Genomic DNA, 21,540 nt, shown 5'->3' with positions numbered 1-21,540 from the left:
ATGCCCTTGACTGCAATCAAACCTGGGACCCTTGAGTCTGCAGGCTGATGCTCTATCCGCCGAGCCAAACCGGTTAGGGCCTCTTTTTCTTTTTATGGACATTTTCTCTCCTGGGTCTTTGTACAGGTCTCCTGCAGCAGTTGGGTCAATTGAGGGAAGGCACAGGTCCAGATGTGGGGAGTAATTCTTAACAGGCATCCACCCAGTGAATGGGCAGTAGTGGACATGTTACACGCAGGGACCATGTCCTTTACATCATTGTCCAACCCAGAGAGCCCTATATAGCAGGAAGACATGCAAATAGGGCCCCCTCAGCTCATAAAAATCAGCCCAGCCCTGACCCTGCAGCTCTGGGACAGGAGCCCAGCTCTGGATCCCCAGGTGTTTCCACTCTCTGATCAGGACCAAAATCAGACCACTCACCATGGGCTTTGGGCTCAGCTGGATTTTCATTGTTTCTTTTTTAAGAGGTAACTTAGAGACTCTGCAGTGAGTGAACAGGAGTGAGAGAAACAGTGGATATGTGAGTTTCCTGACCAGGATGTCTTTGTGTTTGCAGGTGTCCAGTGTGAGGTGCAGCTGGTGGAGTCTGGGGGAGGCTTGGTGCATCCTGGGGGGTCTCTGAGACTCTCCTGTGCAGCCTCTGGATTCACCTTCAGTAGCAACTGGATGTACTGGGCCCGCCAGGCTCCAGGGAAAGGGCTTGAGTGGGTGGGTATAATTAGTACTGATGGTGGTACCACAAACTATGCAGACTCTGTAAAAGGCAGATTCACCATCTCCAGAGACAACGCCAAGAACACGCTGTATCTTCAAATGAACAGCTTGACAGCCAAGGACACGGCTGTGTATTACTGTGCAAAGCACACAGTGAGGGGACATCAGTGTGAGCCCAGACACAAACCTCTCTGCAGAAGAGGCTGTGACCACCAGGGGGCGCTCAGGGTCCCTGAACACAAGGACCATCCCAGCAGCAGGTGCAGTTGGGGGTTTGGGCTGGTTTCCTGTGTGGTTTCCTCTCCATGTCACATTTCCCTCAGGGAACCTCCCTGGGTTCCTGATTCTGTTCTTACCTCTGAGGTCTCTGAATTAGAAAGTCTGTTGTAAACAGAGACAACTTTCTCACGTGGACAAGTGGCAGAGAGTCTCTTTCAGACACCCTTGTGCCAAGTACCAAATAATAATCAAATCTTCTGCCCAAGTCAGCTAAACCAACCAAGAGGCTCTGCAGACTCAACAGTGCAGCAAGGCTCCACACAGCTCAGGGCCCAGTCAATCAGCAGCAGGACACGCATGTGCTGCCCATGGACACCAGAGTCTTGTGACCCCAAAGTGAAAGAAGGACCCCAGGTGGGTGAGGTCATTGACTTGTCATCATGCTCATAGCACTGAGAGTAGGTGACACCAGGCAGAGGCAGAGGTTCCACAGCAGCTTGGTTCAGACAACGAGGCTGACGACAAACACACACCCCAGGGAAAGGGAATGTTTATTGTGCACATACTTGAAATCTCTGGGAAGCACAGGAAAGGCCCTTCATAAGACAGACCTGCTTCCACAGAGCCAGGAAAGGCTATTGGCTCAAGGCTTTTATTTTGTGAAGTGAAGGGGGAGATTCTGCTTCCAGGGGCTTGAGTGGTTTGAATCTCCCAATGACATCTAAAGACAAAACCATGGTTTCTCATCAGCTTCCTCCAGCATGGCAGGTGGAGAAGAGGCAAGAATAAGCCATCAGTTGTCAGCAGTGAAACAAAAATAAAATAGAATATGGCTACCGCTTTTACTTAACAACTATACAAAATGTGCAAAAATTTAGATAAAGTGTTAAGTGTGTTTGAAAACCAAGTCTACAGAAAATCGAAAGAATTCCATAATTCTAAGTAAGCAAATGAGGATGGTGAGGATGATGATGGTGGTGATGATGATGATAAAGGTGGTGATGGTGATGAAGGTGGTGATGGTAATGAAGGTGGTGATGGTGATGATAGAATTAGACAGACATCGTGGTCCAATGTTACCCAAGGTCACCAGTTATTAGAAGGCCTTGTGTCAATTTAGAGTTGGGTCTTTGGGGTTTCAATTTCCCAATGACATCCAAAGAGGAGACACCTGCTTTCCTTTCCTATAAGAAGTCGTTGTGTGTGGGAAAACCACAATGTCTATAGAAAATGAGAAGAAAAATTATAAGTAAGCAATTGGTGATGATGGTGATGATGATGAAGATGATGCTCAATGGGGGACTGGAGGGACTTATGTAAACTTCAAAAAATACAGATTTTGTGAAAAAAATCACACACACATAATAAAAAATGATGACTACCAATAGAGACAAGGATTTGGTCTAATGAAATGATGACTCCTCACACAGATGCACCATCACTATGGCTCCTCCAGTGAGGGGTGTACACCCTTCCCTATGAGTGTTGACAGATTTCATAAATGGCACTCCGATGAATTATGCAGCTTAGTGATTCAGGCTGAGACCAGGTCAGTAATTACTCCGAAGTTGTCCAAATGCAGATCCCCTGGATCTGGAAAGGTGTTACCTTCTGTAACAGAGATACTGTGAAAATATGCATGTAGAAAACATGGATACTCTTCCCACCAGTGTGCAATGACATGTTCCTTACTTCTCTCTCTCTTTTTGGTTTTCTTATCTTACTTCTCTTGATCCCTGCCTGCATGATCTTTAATCGTTTTATCTCTAACAAGCTCCTGCTTATCATTATTCAGGTATATCCTACGATGATATAAGCTGTTTTTATCATTCCCTGTACTTCCTTCAAGGCTTTCACTGGAGAAGTCTTTCAACCCTATGTCTAGTAACACTCTGTCCATGAAAATTAGGCATATTTCTATCATGTGACTTAACACAACTCCAGCCTCCACCCCTCACCCAGTTCCACAGTCACATCCAGACTTATGGGTAGTTTCCCAGAAGCGCTCTCATCTGGTACCAGAACCTGCTGCAGTCCCTGTAGCTGCGGTGGGCTAATCCATATGGACAGTGGAGGCTCAGCATTTTCTGGGGAGTTCTCTGTTATGTCACCCAAAACAGAACCCATCAAAGAAAATTCAGATGAATTGATTACACTTATTCAACATAGTACTGGCAGTTCTAGCCACAGTGATCAGAAAAGAAGATAGACAAGGAATCCAAATTGGAAAGGAGGAAGTGAAACTGTCATTATTCACAGATGACATGATATTGTCCATAGAAAACCCTAAAGATTCCACCAGGAAACTACTAGACTTAATAAATGAATTCATCAAGGTAGCATGATACAAAATCAACATCCAGAAAACAATGGCATTTTCATACACCAATAATAAACTCTCAGAAAGTGAAACTAAAAAAAACCAATCCCATTTACCATTGTAACAAAAAAAAATAAGATATCTGGAAATAAATTTAAACCAGGAGGTAAAAGACCTGTACTTGGAAAACTATAGGACATTGAAAAAAGAAATAGAGGAAGATACAAACAAATGGAAGCACAGACCATGCTCATGGATTAGAAGAATTAACATCATTAAATGTCTATGCTACCCAAAGTGATCTACAGATAAAAATAAATCCCTATTAAAATACCAATGGCATACTTCAAAGAACAAATACTCCATATATTTATATGGAACAATTAAAGATCCCGAATAGTTGCCGCAATCTTGAGTAAAAAGGATGAAGGAGGAGGAATCACAATACCGTATATCAAACTATACCACAAAGCCATTATAACCAAAGCAGCCTGGTACTGGCAAAAGAACAGGCATATATCCAATAGATTAGAACAGAAGCCCCAGAAATTGATACACAATGTTATGGTCAATTAATATTTGACAAAGGAGGCAAGAACATACAATGGAGTAAAGACAGTCTCTTCAACAAATGGTGCTGGAAAAACTGGGCAGACACATGCAAAAGAGGACACCAACTTACATCATACACAAGAATAAACTCCAGATGGATAAAAGATTTAAATGTAAAGCATGAAGCTGTAGACATGGTCACAAAATTTCCAACAAGAATCACGAATGTCCCACCTTCCTTACTTGTAACTGATGACGATGGTATTAACAACAACAACAGCCACACTGTAGCACACAGACGAGCCACCCCTCATGAACACCCCACACTCACAGGAGGTGCTTGTCCCTCTGAGAACAGGAGGGCTGTCCCCCAGGGACTCCACTCCTCTGTCCCTAAGAGGAGGAGCCAATGCAAATGGGGAGCTCCTTGTGCTGATAAGCCTGGCCTAGGCCCTGTCCCTGCACCTCTGGGAAAGCAGCCCCACCTCCGGGACCTGCAGTCTCCATTCACTCCAGGAGTCAACCCAGAGGAAGCGCCATGATGTGTGGCCTGAGCTGGGGTCTTGCTCTGATGCTCTTACATGGTAACATTATGGAGAAGCTGGGTCTTGTGTGTGAGTGTGTGTATGTGTGTGTGCCTGCTTCTAATGACAACTCTCCTGTCTGCAGGTGTCCAGTGTGAGGTGCAGCTGGTGGAGTCTGGAGAAGGCTTGGTGAAGCCTGGGGGGTCTCTGAGTCTCTCCTGCAAAGGCTCAGGATTCACGTTCAGTGACTATTATATAAGCTGGATCCGGCAGACCCCAGGAAAGGGATGGGAGTGGATAGGTTACATAAGAAACAAAGCCAACGGTCACACCACGGAATATTCTCCATCTGTGAAAGGCAGAGTCACTATCTCCAGAAATGATTCCCAAAGTACTGCCAACCTGCAAATGAGCAGCCTGAGGGAAGAGGACACGGCCATATATTACTGTACAACAGAGGCACAGTGAGGGAAAGTCAGTTTGAGCCCAGACACAAACCTCCCTGCAGCAGAGTCTGTGATCACCAGGGGGCGCACAGGGCACACAGACTTTGTGTTGCAACCCAGGAGCAGTTGGAGGTGTTGTTTATGGCCGTTTCCTCTGAGGGCTCTGGGTTTCAAACTCATACAACAGTTTATCCAAGAGTATCTCTAGACCTAAGCCTCTGTGACTACCACTGATGGCTCTGTGTCTTAACAGTTTTATTATGTTAGTAGGAACATTCTTACATGCAGCACAGGTGAAGTTTCATGTTTACAGAAGAGAAATGCAGAGGGTGAGGGTTCAAGGTGGCTTGGATGTAGGGGGACTTATGCTCACCTCCTCTCCACAACCAACTGGAAATTACAACTACATTGGGGATCATTCAACCTGAATTACCAACTAAAGGCTATCTGAAGAGGAGCCATTTAACCAAGCCGCTGGGAGAAGGCACCTTGAAACTGGAAGGAAGGGGGGCACTGAAAAGGGATTGGCCCCTCGCCCCTGGTTGGTAGGGCAAGGTGATGGAGGTAAAGCTTAGCTGCAGAGGTTCCCCTGAGAGGTGTGAAGCCAAGACCCAGACCAGGACCCGCCTGGAGCGCAAGAGGAGTGAATAGGCACCCACATAGCACCCAGCTGTGAAATGCAGGGAGGTTTCTGTCTGCAAAGGAGAGGCAGATTCACTGGAGACAAAACCACCCCTTTAAAGGGCCAACAAGTAATATGTGTGTTAGCAACCGCTCATGCTGTGCTCCAAGGGAAGGAGGGCAGTCAGAATGCAGCTACCTTAGGTGAGTCAGGATGGGTGGCTTCGGGGAGGGAGGTGGAGGAAGAGCAAGCAGGACCCCCTGTATTGGGCCCTCCTCCATAACCAGCAGCCATCTTCCTTGGGAGGAGCAATCTCCACACAATGGCATCAGCCTGGGGAAAGCAATCCCCCACCTCTGGAACCCTGTCACCTCACCCTGAATCTTAGGCCCTGCTGAGGAGTCAGGTGCATAGGCTTGGGTATAGGCATCTGGGCATCTCAGGAGGTGTCAGAGCCTGGCTTTGGTGAGGCCATTGACCCACTTTCCCTTGAAACTCACTGGTGCAGGCTCCTCACAGGAGATCTGATAGAAACATCATCCTGGCTTCTGGGAGATCCCATCTCTGGTCTCCACAGGCCCCACCCGCCTGACCCCCAGGGGTTCCAAGGTACCAAGTTCAGAAATAAATCAGGGACAAACTCAGAAAGGTGGCTCTGGAGCAGGGGAACACATCCACCATCTTTCAGGAAGTCTGATGGGCTACTCCCCCTTAGGGAGATCCTAGAGCCCATCCTCCTAATTCCACCTGAGGTTCTTTCAGAGACTGAGCATTTTCTTTTTTTAAAAATATATTTTATTGATTTTTTACAGAGAGGAAGGGAGAGAGATAGAGTTAGAAACATCGATGAGAGAGAAACATTGATCAGCTGCCTCCTGCACATCTCCTACTGGGGATGTGCCCTCAACCCAGGTACATGCCCTTGACCGGAATCGAACCTGGGACCCTTCAGTCCGCAGGCCGACGCTCTATCCACTGAGCCAAACCGGTTTTGGCAGAGACTGAGCATTTTCAGTCACTGAGGTTAACAGCCAGCTGGTAGATGGAGCAGGGTCCAGGGATGCCTTGGGACATTTGCTGACCTGACTGTGGGTCCCATGTTGGCAAACACCAGCCTTGGAGCTCAGCTTGGTCCTTCCTGTGCACAGCCAAGCCCATCAGAGGCATCACAAACTAGATTACTTGTAACTTCAAACTGGTTGTCAACGGCTAGGCATAGACAGTACCAAATATCAACCTGCACATCCCAGAGAACCTCCCAAGAAGCCCTAAGCCAGCCAACCCACTGGCCATACTCAGACAACATTGAAGCTGCATCCAACAAGCCTCACACACAGCATATCCAAAGGGAGATCACAGCAGGCACTACATACACTGCTGAGGCGAATCGCAATTTTTCTCTTGTCTTACTTTTATTATATTTTCTTTTCTATTTTTCCTTTTATTTTATATTTTTTTCACTTTTTTTCTTTCTTATTTGACTTTCCCCCCATTTCAATTCCTTATTTTCTTCTTTCTTTTCATATTTTTTTACTTTTATTTTTCTCTCCTTATACTTTTTCTTTTTTTTATTCTTTCTTTTTTTTTCCTTTTTTGTTGTTGTTATTGCTGGTGGTGGTTTTTTCTGTTTTGTTTTTGTCAACACCTTACATCAGATTCCATGATGTGGTGTTGTTTGAGCCTCATAGTCAGCAAGTCTGAAGGTCAATGCCAGCCATGAATGGGCCAACAGAAATCAAGACCCAATTACAACAGCAGCGCCCACATAACCCATTAGGAACATTCCAGAGCATTCAGCTGCAGACATTAAGGGAGTACACCAAGATACCTGCTACATAAGGCTTCCCCCCAAAGACTGGGTATCATAGCAATTCTGTCTGCTACTTAGAAAGAAATACAAAGAGACAGCCTTGTTGGGAAGACAAGGAAACAGGCTCCAGAACAAACAAGAGAAATCTCCAGAAAATAAACTAAATTAAATGGAGACAAGCAATTCATCAGATATAGAGTTAGAAATAATGGTTATAAGGATGCTCAATGAACTTAGTGGGTTCTATAATAGCATGAAAAATTACATACAAACTATTAATAAGAACCAGTGAGAAGTGAATAATGCCATATCTGACATTAAGCATGGGGGGAAGGAGAGGGAGACATATGTACTACTATTTGTAATACCTTAAACAATAAAAAATAAAAAGAATACACTGGAAGGAATAAATAGCAGGTTGGATGAAGCAGGGGGGAAGAGCCATCAGGACCCCTGTACTGAGCCCTCCTCCGTAACCAGCAGCCATCAGAAATTCACAGAGAAAAAAATTGAAAAGAATGAGGATAGTTTTAGGGAGCTTTGGCACAACATGTTATAAAAAACATCTGCATCATAGTGGTATCAGACGGAGGAGACACAGAATAATTGGTTAAGAACCTATTTTATAAAATGATGAATGAAAATTTTCCTGAACTGGTGAAGGAAAGACACACAAGTTCAGGAAGCACAGAGTCACAAATAAGATGAACCCAAAGAAGCCCACAACAAGACACAGCATAATTTAAATGACAAAGGTTAAAGACAAAGAGCACATCTTAAAAACAGCAAAAAGAGAATCTTAAAAGCAGCTACTTACCTACAAGGCAGCTCCCATAAGACTGTAAGCTGATTTCTCAACAGAAATATTTCAGGCCTGAAGGGAGTGGCAAGAAATATTCAAAGTGATGAAAAACAAGGACAAACAATCAAGAGTACTTTACCTAGCAAGATCTTTTGAATTGAAGAAGAAATAAAGAGTTACCCAGACAAGAAAAAGCTAAAGTAGTTTGTTACCACCAAACCAGTATTACAAGAAATGATAACCGGTCTGCTGGAAGAAAGTGAAGGAGGAGGAGGAGGAGTAAAAGAAGAAAAATGGGGAGATAAAAATATAAAATGGCAATAAATGTGTAGCAATAAATCATCACTTTAATTGTAAATGGATTATTATTTTTTAAGGTTTAAATTTATTTTTATTTTTTTATTTTATTTTATTGCTTAAAGTATTACAAAGGGTATTACATATGTATCCATTTTATCCCCCCACCCTAGACAGTCCCCTAGCCTCCCCTATCCCCCAGTGTCTTATGTCCATTGGTTATGCTTATATGCATGCATACAAGTCCTTTAGTTGATCTCTTACCCCCCTACCTCCTGCCCCCCAACCCTCCCCGGCCTTCCTGCTGCAGTTTGACAATCTGTTTGAGGCAGCTCTGCCTCTGTATCTATTATTGTTCAAAAGTCAATAAGCCAGTCAATAAAGGAAAAATACCACATGATCTCACTCATTCATGGACAATAGAGATAATTGTAAATGGATTAAATGCTACAATCAAAAGACTTAAGGGAGCTGATTAGACAAGAAAGCAAGTCTCACATATATGCTGTCTATAAGGGCCACAACCCAGAATGAAAGAACACAGAGATAAAAGTAAAGTGATGAAAAAAGTAATTTCATGCAAATGGAAATAAAAAAAATGGGGGTGACAATATTATATCTGATAAAATAGACTTTGAAATAAAGACTACTAGTATAGTAAGAGACAAACAAAGACACTACATAATAATCAAAGTATCAATAGAACAAGAGCATATACCTCTGCTAAACATTTATAAACACAACGTAGGCACACCTAAATATATAAAGCAAATCTTGAACCTAGACATTGTTGCTCAGTGGTTGAGTGCCAACCTATGAACCAGGAGGTCACAGTTGGATTCCAAGTTAGTGCATATTCCTGGGTTTCAGGCTGGATCCCCAGTAGAGGGTATAGAGGAGGCAGCAAGGAATGACTCTCTCTCATCATTGAAGTTTCTATCTCTCTTTCCCTTCCTCTCCAAAATCAATAAAAATGCATTTTTAAAAAGCAAGTCTTGAAGGATGTAAATGGAGAGATTGACAGTAATGCGTTTATTGTAGAGGATTTTAACATTCCCTTGATATCATTGGATAGATCTTTCAGATAGAAAACCCACAAGAAAACACAGATCTTCAATTACATACTAGAGAAGATGGAATTAATTGAAATATTCAGAGCATTCCACCCCAAAACAGCAGAATGTACATTCTTTCCAAGTGCATATGAAACATTTTATAGGATACACGATATGTTAGTGCACAAAAAATCTAAATAAGTTTAAGAAGATTGAAAACATTTCAAGCATCTTCTCTATCTATAATGGTATGAAATTAGAAATCACCACAAGAAAAAAGCACAGAGAAATACACACAACATTGAGGTGAAGGAACATGTTACTGAACAATGAATGGGTTAACAAGGAGATCAAGGAAGAAATCAAAATGACCTTAAGACAAAAGTAAATGAGAGCACAGCAACCCCATTCTATGGGACACAGGAAAAGCGGTTATAAGAGGGGAGTCTGAACCATCACAGCCTACCTCAGGAATCAGGAAAAAAGATAAGCACTCTAACTCTACACAAAAGGAACTGGGATAAAAAGCCTGGAGTGGGTACTATAAAGGAAATATTAAAGACCAAAGCAGAAATAAACAAAATACAGTCTAAAGAAATCTATGAAACTAAGAGCTGGTTATTTGAAAAGATAGACTAGATTGATGAACTTTTAAATAGACTTATCAAGAAATAAAGAGAGATGACACAAATAAATAAAATAAAAGAGATGTAGCAACTAACACCAGAGAAAAACAAAGGATTGTAATAAACTACAATGAACAACTATATCCTATCTAATAAAAGAGAAACATGGTAATTAGCGTACGACCGCTACCCTTCCCATTGGCTAATCAGGGTGATATGCAAATTAACTGCCAGCCAAGATGGCAGCCGGCAGCCAGGCAGCTAGAAACTAACATGAGTCTTGCTTGCTTCAGTGATGGAGGAAACCAACATTCCCGCCTGCCTTTCGGGCTGCTGAGCCTGCAGTTTGAAACATTGTAACAAATATAGAAGCTAAACACAACCCCAGAAACCTGCTTTCAGTGAGCTGGGATCTCAGAGCTGGAGTTATACATTGTTTTGATAATAGAACACAAACAAACCAGATACCTGCTTTCAGCAGCAGAGGCCTCAGAGCTGGAGCCAAGCCTCAGAGTGAAAGCTGGCCCAGAATAAAAAAAAAAAAGAAAGAAAAAAAGGATCAGTTGGGAGCTTCAGCCCTCAGCCCCTCACCCAGACTGGCCATGCACCCCAGTGGGGACCCCCATCCTGAAGGGTGCGTGACCAGCTGCAAACAGCCATCATCCCCTCACCCAGGCTGGCCAGGTACCCCAGTGGGGACCCCCACCCTGAAGGGTGTGTGACCAGCTGCAAACAACCATCATCCCCTCACCCAGGCTGGCCAGGCACCCCAGTGGGGACCCCCACCCTGGTCCAGGACACCATTCAGGGCAAACCAGCCAGCCCAACCCATGCACCAGGCCGTTATCCTATATAGTAAAAGGGTAATATGCCTCCCAGCACCGGGATCAGCAGAGCCACGAGGCCTTCCGGCACCAGGATCAGAGTGACAGGGGGCAGCACCCAAACCCCCTGATCGCTCTTCTGCTCTGTGTGTGACAGGGGGCGGGGCCACAACTTCCCTATCCACCCTGCTCTGTTCGTGACAGGGGAAGGCGCCCCAACATCCTGATCAGCCCTGCTTTGTGCCTGATATGGGGGAGATTCCAAACCCCCGATTGCCCTGCGGCTCTGTGTGTGACAGGGTGCGGCGCCCCAACCCCCTGATCAGCCCTGCTCTGTGGGTGATAGAGGGCGGCTCCCCAACCCCCCCCCCCACGGGCCCTGCTCTGTGTGTGATGGGGTAGAGCCATAACCTCCCCAACAGCCCTGCCCTGAGTGTGACAGTGGAGGCGCCCCAACCCCCTGATCCGCCCTGCTCTGTGGGTGACAGGAGGCGGTGCCCCAACTCCCCTATTGGCCCTACTCTGTGAGTGACAGGGGGTGCTCCTCAACCCTCTGATCGGCCCTGCTCTGTGCGTGACAGAGGTGAGCTCCCCAACCCCCTGATTGGCCCTGCACTGTGCGTGACAGGGGGTGGCGCAGCAACCTCCCCATCGACCCTGCCTTGAGTGTGACAGGGGGCGGTGCCTCAACCCCCCAATCAGCCCTACTCTGAGCATGACTGAGGGTGGCATCGCAACCTCCCAATCCTCCCTGCTCTGTGCATGACAGGGGATGGCGCCCCAACTCCCCAATCGGCCCTGCTCTGAGCCTGACCAGGGGCTGCACCTAGGGATTGGGCCTGCCCTCTGCCACCCGGGAGCAGGCTTAAGCCAGCAGGGTGTTATCTCCCAAGGGGTCCCAGACTGTGAGAGAGCACAGGCCAGGCTGAGGGACCCCCCCCTTCCCCCTGAGTGCACAAATTTTTGTGCACCTGGCCTCTAGTACCAATATAATGGACAACCTGGGAAAAATGGATAAATTCCTAGAAATATATATGCTTTCAAAAATGAATGACGAATAGTCAGAAAATCTAAACAGACCAAATCAACCTAAGGAAATTGAAGCAGGAATTAAAAACCTCCCAGCAGCCGAAACCGGTTTGGCTCAGTGGATACAGCGTCGGCCTGCGGACTGAAGGGTCCCGGGTTCGATTCGGGTCAAGGGCATGTGCCTGGGTTGCGGGCATATCCCCAGTGGGAGATGTGCAGGAGGCAGCTGATCGATGTTTCTCTCTCATCGATGTTTCTAACTCTATCTCTCTCCCTTCCTCTCTGTAAAAAATCAATAAAATATATTAAAAAAAAAACCTCCCAGCAAACAAAAGTCCTGGACCAGATTACTTCACAAGTGAATCTCACCAAACATTCAAAAGAGACCAAACCATTATCCCTCTCAAAATATTCCCAAAAAATTCAAGAGAAGGAAAAACTCCCAAGCTGCCTTCCACTATCCATATCCTATCTAGATTTGTCCAAGGCCCAAGAGCTCCATGGCCAGGGCCCTGCTGACTCTCCCCAGCTCCTCCCAAAGTGTCAAGGGCAGAGGAGACCCTGTAAAATCCCACCTGCCCCTCTTCATCCACCATCACCCCTCTCACAGGTCCATTCATTTGTGGACACCCAAGGAGAGGTCACAGACAGGAAACCTGAATCTGAGCCTGAACATGGTGACAGTGGTCCCAAGGGTCACATGCAGAAATCGAAGTATCCAACAACATTATCCTGACCTACACTTAGTTATTCTTAAATCATTGCCCTCATATTCCCCTAAACACACCTGGTAATGATGGAGATTCTTCTATATCCCAATATATGAAATTGGATCTACAACAGAGTGTAGAGAATAAACACCACAAAGGAGGCAGTGCAGCTGCTATACATCCAGCACCAAACTCCTCTGAAGGAATAGGACCCGGGAGCTGTGTGTGCATATCCATAGTTCATGCTTCAGGTTCCCAGGGACCCACACAGTGCTCCTCTCTCCCCCAGAAATTGGTCCATGGGTCTAGGCTCACACTCTGATCTTAGTTTACCCTCTGATCACTTTGTAGGGGAAATAATGTCCGATGGAACTTCTCATCTCCTGAACATGAATCTCCTGAACTTTTGGTTATCAAATTTGAAGGTTAATTTGTCTTTGTTTTCATTACCGGTAATTACCAAAGGAATTCAAGATTTTCAGTCCTTCTCTTTTTTGTACAGGTGACTTGGAGCAGTTGAATTCAAAGGGAAGTGCACAGGCTCAGATGTGGGGAAGTATCCTATATAATAAAAGTCCAGTGACCAAACAACAGAACGACCTGAAGGACCGCATCCCCTCACCCTGGCCCACCCAGTCCCTGACTTGACCCTAACCCCCTAAATCACTGACTGGCTCCCTGGTGCATGTACATTTAGTGAAATCTCAGGAAAATAGTTATCATTGCCTTCTTTCCTTGACCAGAGTCTCCAGAGGGCTCTGATAATCCTGCAGCCAAGGTGTGGAATTCTCCCTCCATGGCCCACAGCCTCAGGAGACCTTCCAAGTTAGCCAAAAAGGTGACTTAAGCATTAACAGGTAGATACCCTTTGCTGAGCAATGTAGAGAGTTTGGGTGGGGATTTTGTGAAATTGCTGCACCTTGCAGATTAGGTGAGATTTCAATCTCTCTTTAAAAGTGGCAGCGAAGAGGACCTGTAGGCTTCCAGGAGCAACAGTGAAGGGTAGGCACATTCAAAAACAGAAAAAAATACTTTTAAACAGACGTGAAGACCATATTGTGAAACTGAGGGCAGCGTCCCAGGAAGAACAGAAATATAATTAAAGGGCCATCATTCATCTTGATATACGTTTGCAAACAACACATAAACAACTTCATCTCATGGCACATGAAATGCAAAACAGTTCTGTTGTGGGTTTTCTTTTGGCCATCCTAAAGTATAATTAGATCCAGCTGGGGGAAAGCTATAGCTTCCAGCAATAGAACCCATGGCTGGCCCCCCTGATGGGCCCCCATCAGGGTGAGCCCTCTGGACCCCCACCCATGTATGAATTCGTGCATCTCGCCTCTATTTTAACCATAAACATGTTCTGCCATTCAGACATGTCAACTCTGGGACAGTGTCATTTGTATCAGCATCCAACCCCAGAGCTCCCTATATGGTAGATGGACATGCAAATGGGGCCCCATTTACCCCTAGAAATGAGCCCAGTCCTGACCATGCAGCTCTGGGACAGGAGCCCAGTCCTGGGGTCCCTAGGTATTCCCATTCCATGATCAAGACTGAACACAGACCACTCACCATGGGGTTGGGTCTCACCTGATTTTTCCCTGTGGCTGTTTTAGAGGTAATTTTTCAAGAAAAAGAGACAATGAGTATGTGAGTGGATTTGAATGAGAGAAACAGCAGACTTGTGAGAGTTTCCTGACCAGGACATATTTGTGTTTGCAGGTGTCCAGTGTGAGGTGCTGCTGGTGGAGTCTGGGGGAGGCTTGGTGCAGCCTGGGGAGCCTCTGAGACTCTCCTGTGCAGCCTCTAGATTCACCTTCAGTAGCTACAGAATGAAATGGGTCCACCAGGCTCCAAGGAAGGGGCTGGAGTGGGTGGCAGTTATATGGAATGATGGAAGTCAGAATTCAGAAATACTACACAGACTCTGTGAAAGACTGGTTCCCCATCTCAGGACAATGCTGAAAACACGCTGTATCTGCAAATGAACAGCCTGAGAGCCAAGGACACGGCCATGTATTACTGTGCTAGAGAAATAGTGACAGGAAGTCAGTGTGAGCCCAGACACAAACCTCCCTGAGGGAGGGAGCAGGGCTGGGCTGCAGGGGGTGCTCAGGACACCAGGAGGTCTCTCAGGACCAGCACAGAGAGCAGCCCCAGGTGCAGGGCCAGAGGGAGGTGGGGGAAGGGCCTTCCTGTTGGGCGCAGAGATTTCCTCTCAAACTCTCAGCTGGGTCCAGGTTCCAGTCTTCCTTCTCATATTCTCACTGCAAACAACAATGAAGGAGGGACCCAGGTCAAAAATATGAGGTCAATATCACTGATTGTCTGTTTTCAGGTGACATGTGGGTAGTAACGGGCACTCCCTTTCACCAAGTCTCCTCCAAAAATTCTAAAAGTGACGTTTTTCACTGTCCTTTCTATGTTTGGCTGATGAGTGTGAACTCCGCAGGTGCTTTGCTGGGATTGGACTGTGTGCACAGCTCTGCGATCATTCCTCACTGGCCACAGCTCCCTCAATGTCAGACTCTCCATGTGCCCTCCCTGTCCTGATTCCAGGAAAATCACAGGGCCCTTCCTCTGCTGAAAGGCATGAGCACACTCAAAGCTGGCGGACCTCACCCATCCTCTCTTGGTCCATATTGATCCCCTGAAAAGCTGTCAGGTCAGTGCCCCAAACACAGGGAGACCCACATGCATCCACATGAGGGGCCCCTGCTGTCCTGCAGGAAGTAGTGCTAGCCCCACAGTGGGGACAGGTGACCCTGAGGGTTGGGATGTGCATCATGGAACTCTTCCCTCCAGCTTTCCTCTTGGATCCAAGGTTTTCTAGCTTCACAGTGGTGAGAAGTGCATCAGGAGCATGTTGGAAGCCGAGGAGCATCCATAGGACACACTGTGTCCATACCGTCCTCCTACTACTTGCCCAGGAAACACAGTCACATAGACACACACAGTCACAAACAGAAATACACACAGTCACAAACACAGTCAGACACACACAATCACACACACACACACACACACACAGTCACATACACACAGTTTCAAACTTGTTTTTGGGAAAGATGTGCATTCACACATGAGCAGTGGTATAAAACCGTTCAAGTCTTTACACACTGTACTTTATGAATCCTATATACAAATGTGATTATATTTCATTCTCTTGGGTGACATATGAAATAAATATGTGGTCTTCAAGCAACTATTATCTCAACAGTGACCACACCCTGTTAATGTTAACAGTTGTATTTCTCAGTCCACTTAGTAAGAGCTGAAATTAGGAACTGGAACCCAAATTGGCTAGATTGCCACAAAATTTAAAAAAATAATTGAAGTAGTAGTGAACACCTACCAACAAAAAGGAGCCAATGACCAAATGAACTCAAGGGTGAATTCTACCAGAATTTCAAATAAGAATTGATAACTTTTTAAATGTTCTCATCTTGAACTCCTCCAAGAATTAAAGAAAGAGGCAACACTTTCAAATTTATTGAATTGACCATTACACTCATATCAAAGCCAAGTAAAAACATACAAAAATGTCAGGACAATATCCCTGATGAACATACATGCAAAAATCCTCAACAATATACTAGGAAACTTAATAGCAAATTAAAAGACCATTTACCATGATCAAGTGTGATACCATCCTCGTATGCAAGGATGGTTCAAGATATATAAGTCAGAAAATGTGATATATCTCATCCACAGAATGAAGGACAAAGTATACCATCATATAAATAGATATAGAATAAAGCCTGTACAATTGAAAATGGATTTAGTATTAAAATTCATAGCCCACTGAGTGTAGAAGTGATAGACCTCAATATACTAAAGGCCAAGTTTGACAAGACAAGTGACATCGTATTACACAGAAAATTTCAAAGCTTTTTTTTTTTTTTTTTTACATCAGGACCAATCAAGGGCTTCCCTGTGATAACTTCCATTCATCAAAATTAGAAGTCCCTGTAAGAACAATTAGACAAGAAAAAGAAATTTAAAATGTCTAAATCAGGAAGAAACAAGTTAAAATGTTTCTCCTTATCTGTATGCAGATTTCATGACCTTGAACATAGAAAACCCTAAAAATGTATGAGAAGCTAATAGAATTAGAATAAAGGAAAGATATAAGATACAAAATCAACACACAAATGGCTTGTGCACCTGCACACTCTCAACAAAGTGTCTTCATGACTCTAGGAAATATGTGGGCTGTTTCAGAGGAAAGTGAGGAAAGAAAACTTAAACTGGCTAAACAACAAAAAGATGACAACCTAATGAAACCAGAATCCTGGATCTGAGTGTCCTTGGTCTTGGTTAATCCCTCATTAATGTTCCCAGGGAGGTTTTCTCCCAATGTGGCACTGAGTCAGGTGCAGGTTCCAGTTGACTCTTATCATATGGGATCATGGTCACATTGGTCCCCAGAGTCACATGCCAACACCAGATTTTCAATAACAAGATTTTCATAAACTACACTTAATTATTCCTCAATAATTAGCCACATCTTACCCTAAATATGTCTGGTAATGACAGAGATTCTTCTATATCCCAACATATGAAACTGGATCTACAACAGAGTCCAGAAAATAAACACCACAAAGGAGGCAGTGCAGCTGCCACACCTTTAGCACCAAACTCCCCTGAAGGAAGAGGACCTGGGAGCTCTGTCTATGTCTCTATAGTTCATGCTTCTGGTTCCCAGGGGCCCACACAGATGCTCCCCTCTCCCCGAACAGTTGGTCCACTGGCTCCAAGTTCATACTCTGGTCTTAGTTTATCCTCTGATCACTTTGTAAAGGAATTAGTGTCAACTGGAATTTCCTGTCTCCTGAACATGAATCTCCTGCACTTTTACTTCTTTCTTGGGTTCGGAGGGTTGAATTCTCTTGGTTGTCATTACTGGTGATTGTCAAAGGCATCTCTCAGTTTAAACCTTCTATTTTTCTTTTTATGACAATTTTCTCTCCTGGGTCTTTGTACAGGTCTCCTGGAGCATTTGTGTCCACTGGGGAGAGCACAGGCCCAGGTGTAAGGAGTAATTCTTCACAGAAAATCCCCTTAAACATGTCACACTCTGGGACCATGTACTTTATGTCGTAATCCAACCCCAGATATCCCTATATAGTAGGAGGGCATGCAAATAGGTCCTCCTCTGCTCATAAAAACCAGCCCAGCTCTGACCCTGCAGCTCTGGGACAGAAGCCCAGCCCCTGGATCCCCAGGTGTTCCCATTCCCTGATCAGGACTGAACACAGACCACTCACCATGGGGTTTGGGCTCAGCTGGGTTTTCCTTGTGACTATTTTAAGAGGTAATTTATGGAGAACAAGAGATACTGAGTATGTGAGTGGATATGAGTGAGAGAAATAGTGGACGAGTGAGAGTTGCCTAATGCGGACTTATTTGTGTTTGCAGGTGTCCAGTGTGAGGTGCAGCTGGTGGAGTCTGGAGGAGGCTTGGTGCAGCCTGGGGGGTCTCTGAGACTCTCCTGTTCAGTCTCTGGTGTCACCTTCAGTAGCTACCCCATGAACTGGGTCCGCCAGGCTCTAGGGAAGGGGCTAGAATGGGTCTCAGGCATTAGTAGTAATGATGTTATATTCTATGCTGACTCTGTGAAAGGCCGATTCACCATCTCCAGAGACAACACCAAGAACACACTGTATCTGCAAATGAGCAGCCTGAGAGCCGAGGACACAGCCATGTATTACTGTGCAGGAGAGACACACAGTGAGGGGAAGTCAGTCTGAGCCCTGACACAAACCTCCCTGAGGGAGACAGCAGGGCTGGGCTGCAGGGGGCGCTCTGGACACCAGGGGGCCCTGAGGACCCACAGATCAGAGCATCCAAACCAGGAGCAGGAGAGGAGCAGGTTCAGCCCTGGATCCTGTGGGAGGCTGGGTTTTCTCTTCATCTGAAATTTTCTTCAGGACCTTATCCCAAGTCATGTTCTGGGCACAGACAGCTCAGCAGCAAAGAGCTGGTCAGTCCTAATGGAGAAAAGAAGCTGCAGGGTGGCCATTGCCCAGTCCCCTGAACACAGACACGACGGATGTGGGCCCTGGTCAGGGGCAGAGGAGAGACCACCAGGCTTCCTCACCCACGTGTCCAGATGTGGGCAGAAGTGGAGGAGGGAGGGCGTGGCTTGAAAGCTGCCAGGTGTCACCACCAAACCTGGGGTGAGACTCCTGTGTCCACCTAACAATTGCAATAATAAGGGGAAGGGAGGTACTCATGCATTCAGAGTGGACAACAACCAGCGATGATCAGCAAGTCAATAAGCATAAAGCCGGAGTGATAGTGGGGTCTGGTTCTCACACTGAGTGAAGTTTCCACTGCCTGATCCTCCCCTTGTACAGAAGGTCAGGGGTCAGCTTCTGCTTCCAGAATTGCAGCTTCTAGAGGGTTCTGAGCATCCTGAGTTAGAGGTCTTGCACTGGAGGGTTCTCTAACTTGAGGATTCTGAATTGCTCCCCAAGCTTGTAAAGTGTGAACTCAGGGACCAATTGAAGTTTCACGACAGCCTTTATTGTTGTTTTTTGAGGGGGGGGGTGTGTGTGTTTTTTTTTTATTACTCTTTGTTTTTAATTTCTTTTTTATTTCAAGAAAAATGATTTTAAATGTAATAATATTACATGTAATAAACACCAATTATTCATGAAATATTATTTAAATATAATAATAGTGCATGCAATAAACATTAATATTTGAAGATAAAGGGGTTTTAAGTATAATAATATTACCAAAAGTGTACTAACATAGTATCATATCACAAAAGTTGTAGAAAATATTAAAAATCTCCAAATAACATAATATTCTAAAATATTTATTTCCTCTGTCTCTATTTTTGTTCATCAGTTTAGGCTGTTTCTTATATACCACAAATGAGTGAGATCATGTGATATTTATTTTTCTCTGACTGTCTTATTTTGCTTAGCATAAAGTTCTCCAGGTGTGGTAGATTCATGCTATTGCAAATGGTAAGCATTCCTTCTTTTTGACAGCAGCGTAGTATTCCATCGTGTACAGGTACCACAGTTTTCTAATCCATTCATCTGCTGACGAGCACTTAGGTTGCTTCCAAATCTTAGCTATTGTAAATTGTGTTGCTATTAACATAGGGATGCATATGTCCTTTCTGATTGTTGTTTCTGATTTCTTGGGATGTATTTCTAGATGTGGGATCACTGGGTCATATGGGAGTTCCACTGTTAATTTTTTAGGAAGACAGCCTTTATTGTTAAAACCCATGGTCAGTTCTTTCAGGGAGGTTCAAAATCCCTTCCCTTCATATCTCTTCCTGTTGATGCATCTCAGTTAAGTGATTTAATAGATGATACAAGCACTCTGCACTTTGATCCTCCCTCCATCTGTATGTAGTCTTAGCCCATCATGAGCTCACAGTCTCCTTCCCAGATAGTCAGCCTCCAGGTTCCCGTCCTCCAGGGTCTCAGGTGGATGCTGGGAGGGCAGGTCCCAGAATGACTCTCTGTGACCAGGAGCAGGTCCGTGTCCACACCCATGTCAGAGTGCCTACTGGTCCAGAGTCAGTGCCTGTGTTCCTCTGGGAGGAGGTGAGTCCAGCATCTCAGGACATCTCTGTGGTCCAGGACCTGGGACACCTTCCTGAGATGCTCCTTGTGGGAGGGGATTCCTGCTGGGAGACGTGAGGAGAGAGGAGGGACAGAGTGTGAGCCTGTCTCTGTTGCGTGGCCTGGGCTGTGCACATGGGAGGAAGGTGCTCCCCAGAAAGGCCTGTTCCCTGGAGCTGGGCTGAGACAGAGGTGGCTCCTGCACAGACACCTGCAGGCCCAGGGGACTCCCAATAAAGAAATCCTGCAAAGGGATGCTCCAGCCCCACCTCTGACTCTCCCTGGGGAAAGCCTGATCTGTTCAACCTGCATCTGGGTGTACAGGACCTGCAAAACATGGTCACATGAGTACCTGCTCTTCAAAGTCTGTGTTTGTATCGTGGGTGCATTTTATTGGCTTCCAGAGAAAGTCACACCGAGGCCTAGAATCCCCATGTGGTTCTTGCCTATGTACTATGTACAGGGAGGAGGGACAAATGTGGATTTCATAGCAATGAAAATCATCACAGTGTGTGAGTGTGTGTGTGTGTGTGTGTGTGTGTGTGTGTGTGTGTGTGTGATTTATTAAATAGACGTGCAGTGAGATTTGTTCGCATGCTGGGATATGCAGATGGCACTTCAATGAGAGGAACCTGAGGACATCAGAGACCCCAGAGCCCCCAGCAGCTTCTGGGTGAGGGGAGTGTGGGTTGTGTCCCTACATCTGGCAGCTCTAGAGAAGGATCCCTCGTGGCTTCTTAAAGCCCTGGTTTGGGGTCTCTCTGTAGAATATCAGGGTTCAGTGAGGCCAGTTCACTCTGTCCAGAGATGTCAAAATCACATGGTGTCCCTGAGGGAGCAGTCTGACTTCAGGGTACAGCCTTCACTACTGGACTAGAGATGCTGAGAGGTCAATGCCCTGTGAGTCCAGACAGGACCCTCCCCTGCAGAGCCAGGGCTGGGCAGCAGGGGACACTTAGGGCCTAGGAGCACAGGCCACTGCCACAGGAGCAGGTGAGAGGGAGCTGAGCAGGGGTTTCCTCTGAGGCCTGAGGCTTCCTCTATTCATACAAAAAATCCAAACTGAAAGTTGGACACAACTGCTGAGGTGACTGTGGATATCCTGTTCTATCAGAGCATTTACCAAACTCAATGAGACATGAGAACCACACACAAGGGGGTGTTTCTATGACTTCAGGATATCTGAATTGTAAGGGGATGTGACAGAGATGGATTTATTACCTCAGTAGGGGCAGTATATTGGAGACACACTGATCCAGGAAGAAGACATTCAGGTATAAAAGCTCAGAGCTGGTCCAGGTGGCCCCATGTCACCTAAAGGTGCGGCCACAATGAGGAGCATGTCCTGTGGAGGCTGGTTCCTCAGTGGGAGGAACTCTGACT

At 45.5% G+C, this 21,540-nt stretch overlaps 1 gene segment (V, D, J or C); it reads left to right on the top strand.

The window, feature by feature from the left end:
• Positions 1-362: 362 nt before the first annotated feature.
• LOC132222659 (immunoglobulin heavy variable 3-23-like) lies at positions 363-18,315 on the top strand. The segment is given in 2 exon segments: positions 363-470; positions 17,984-18,315. Coding segments are annotated over 2 exon segments (378 nt in total).
• The last annotated feature ends 3,225 nt before the right edge of the window (positions 18,316-21,540 follow it).

Source organism: Myotis daubentonii, chromosome 20, assembly GCF_963259705.1.
Source record: "Myotis daubentonii chromosome 20, mMyoDau2.1, whole genome shotgun sequence".
Classification (NCBI taxonomy): Eukaryota; Metazoa; Chordata; class Mammalia; order Chiroptera; family Vespertilionidae; genus Myotis; species Myotis daubentonii.
This window is presented reverse-complemented; position numbering and strand designations above follow the sequence as displayed.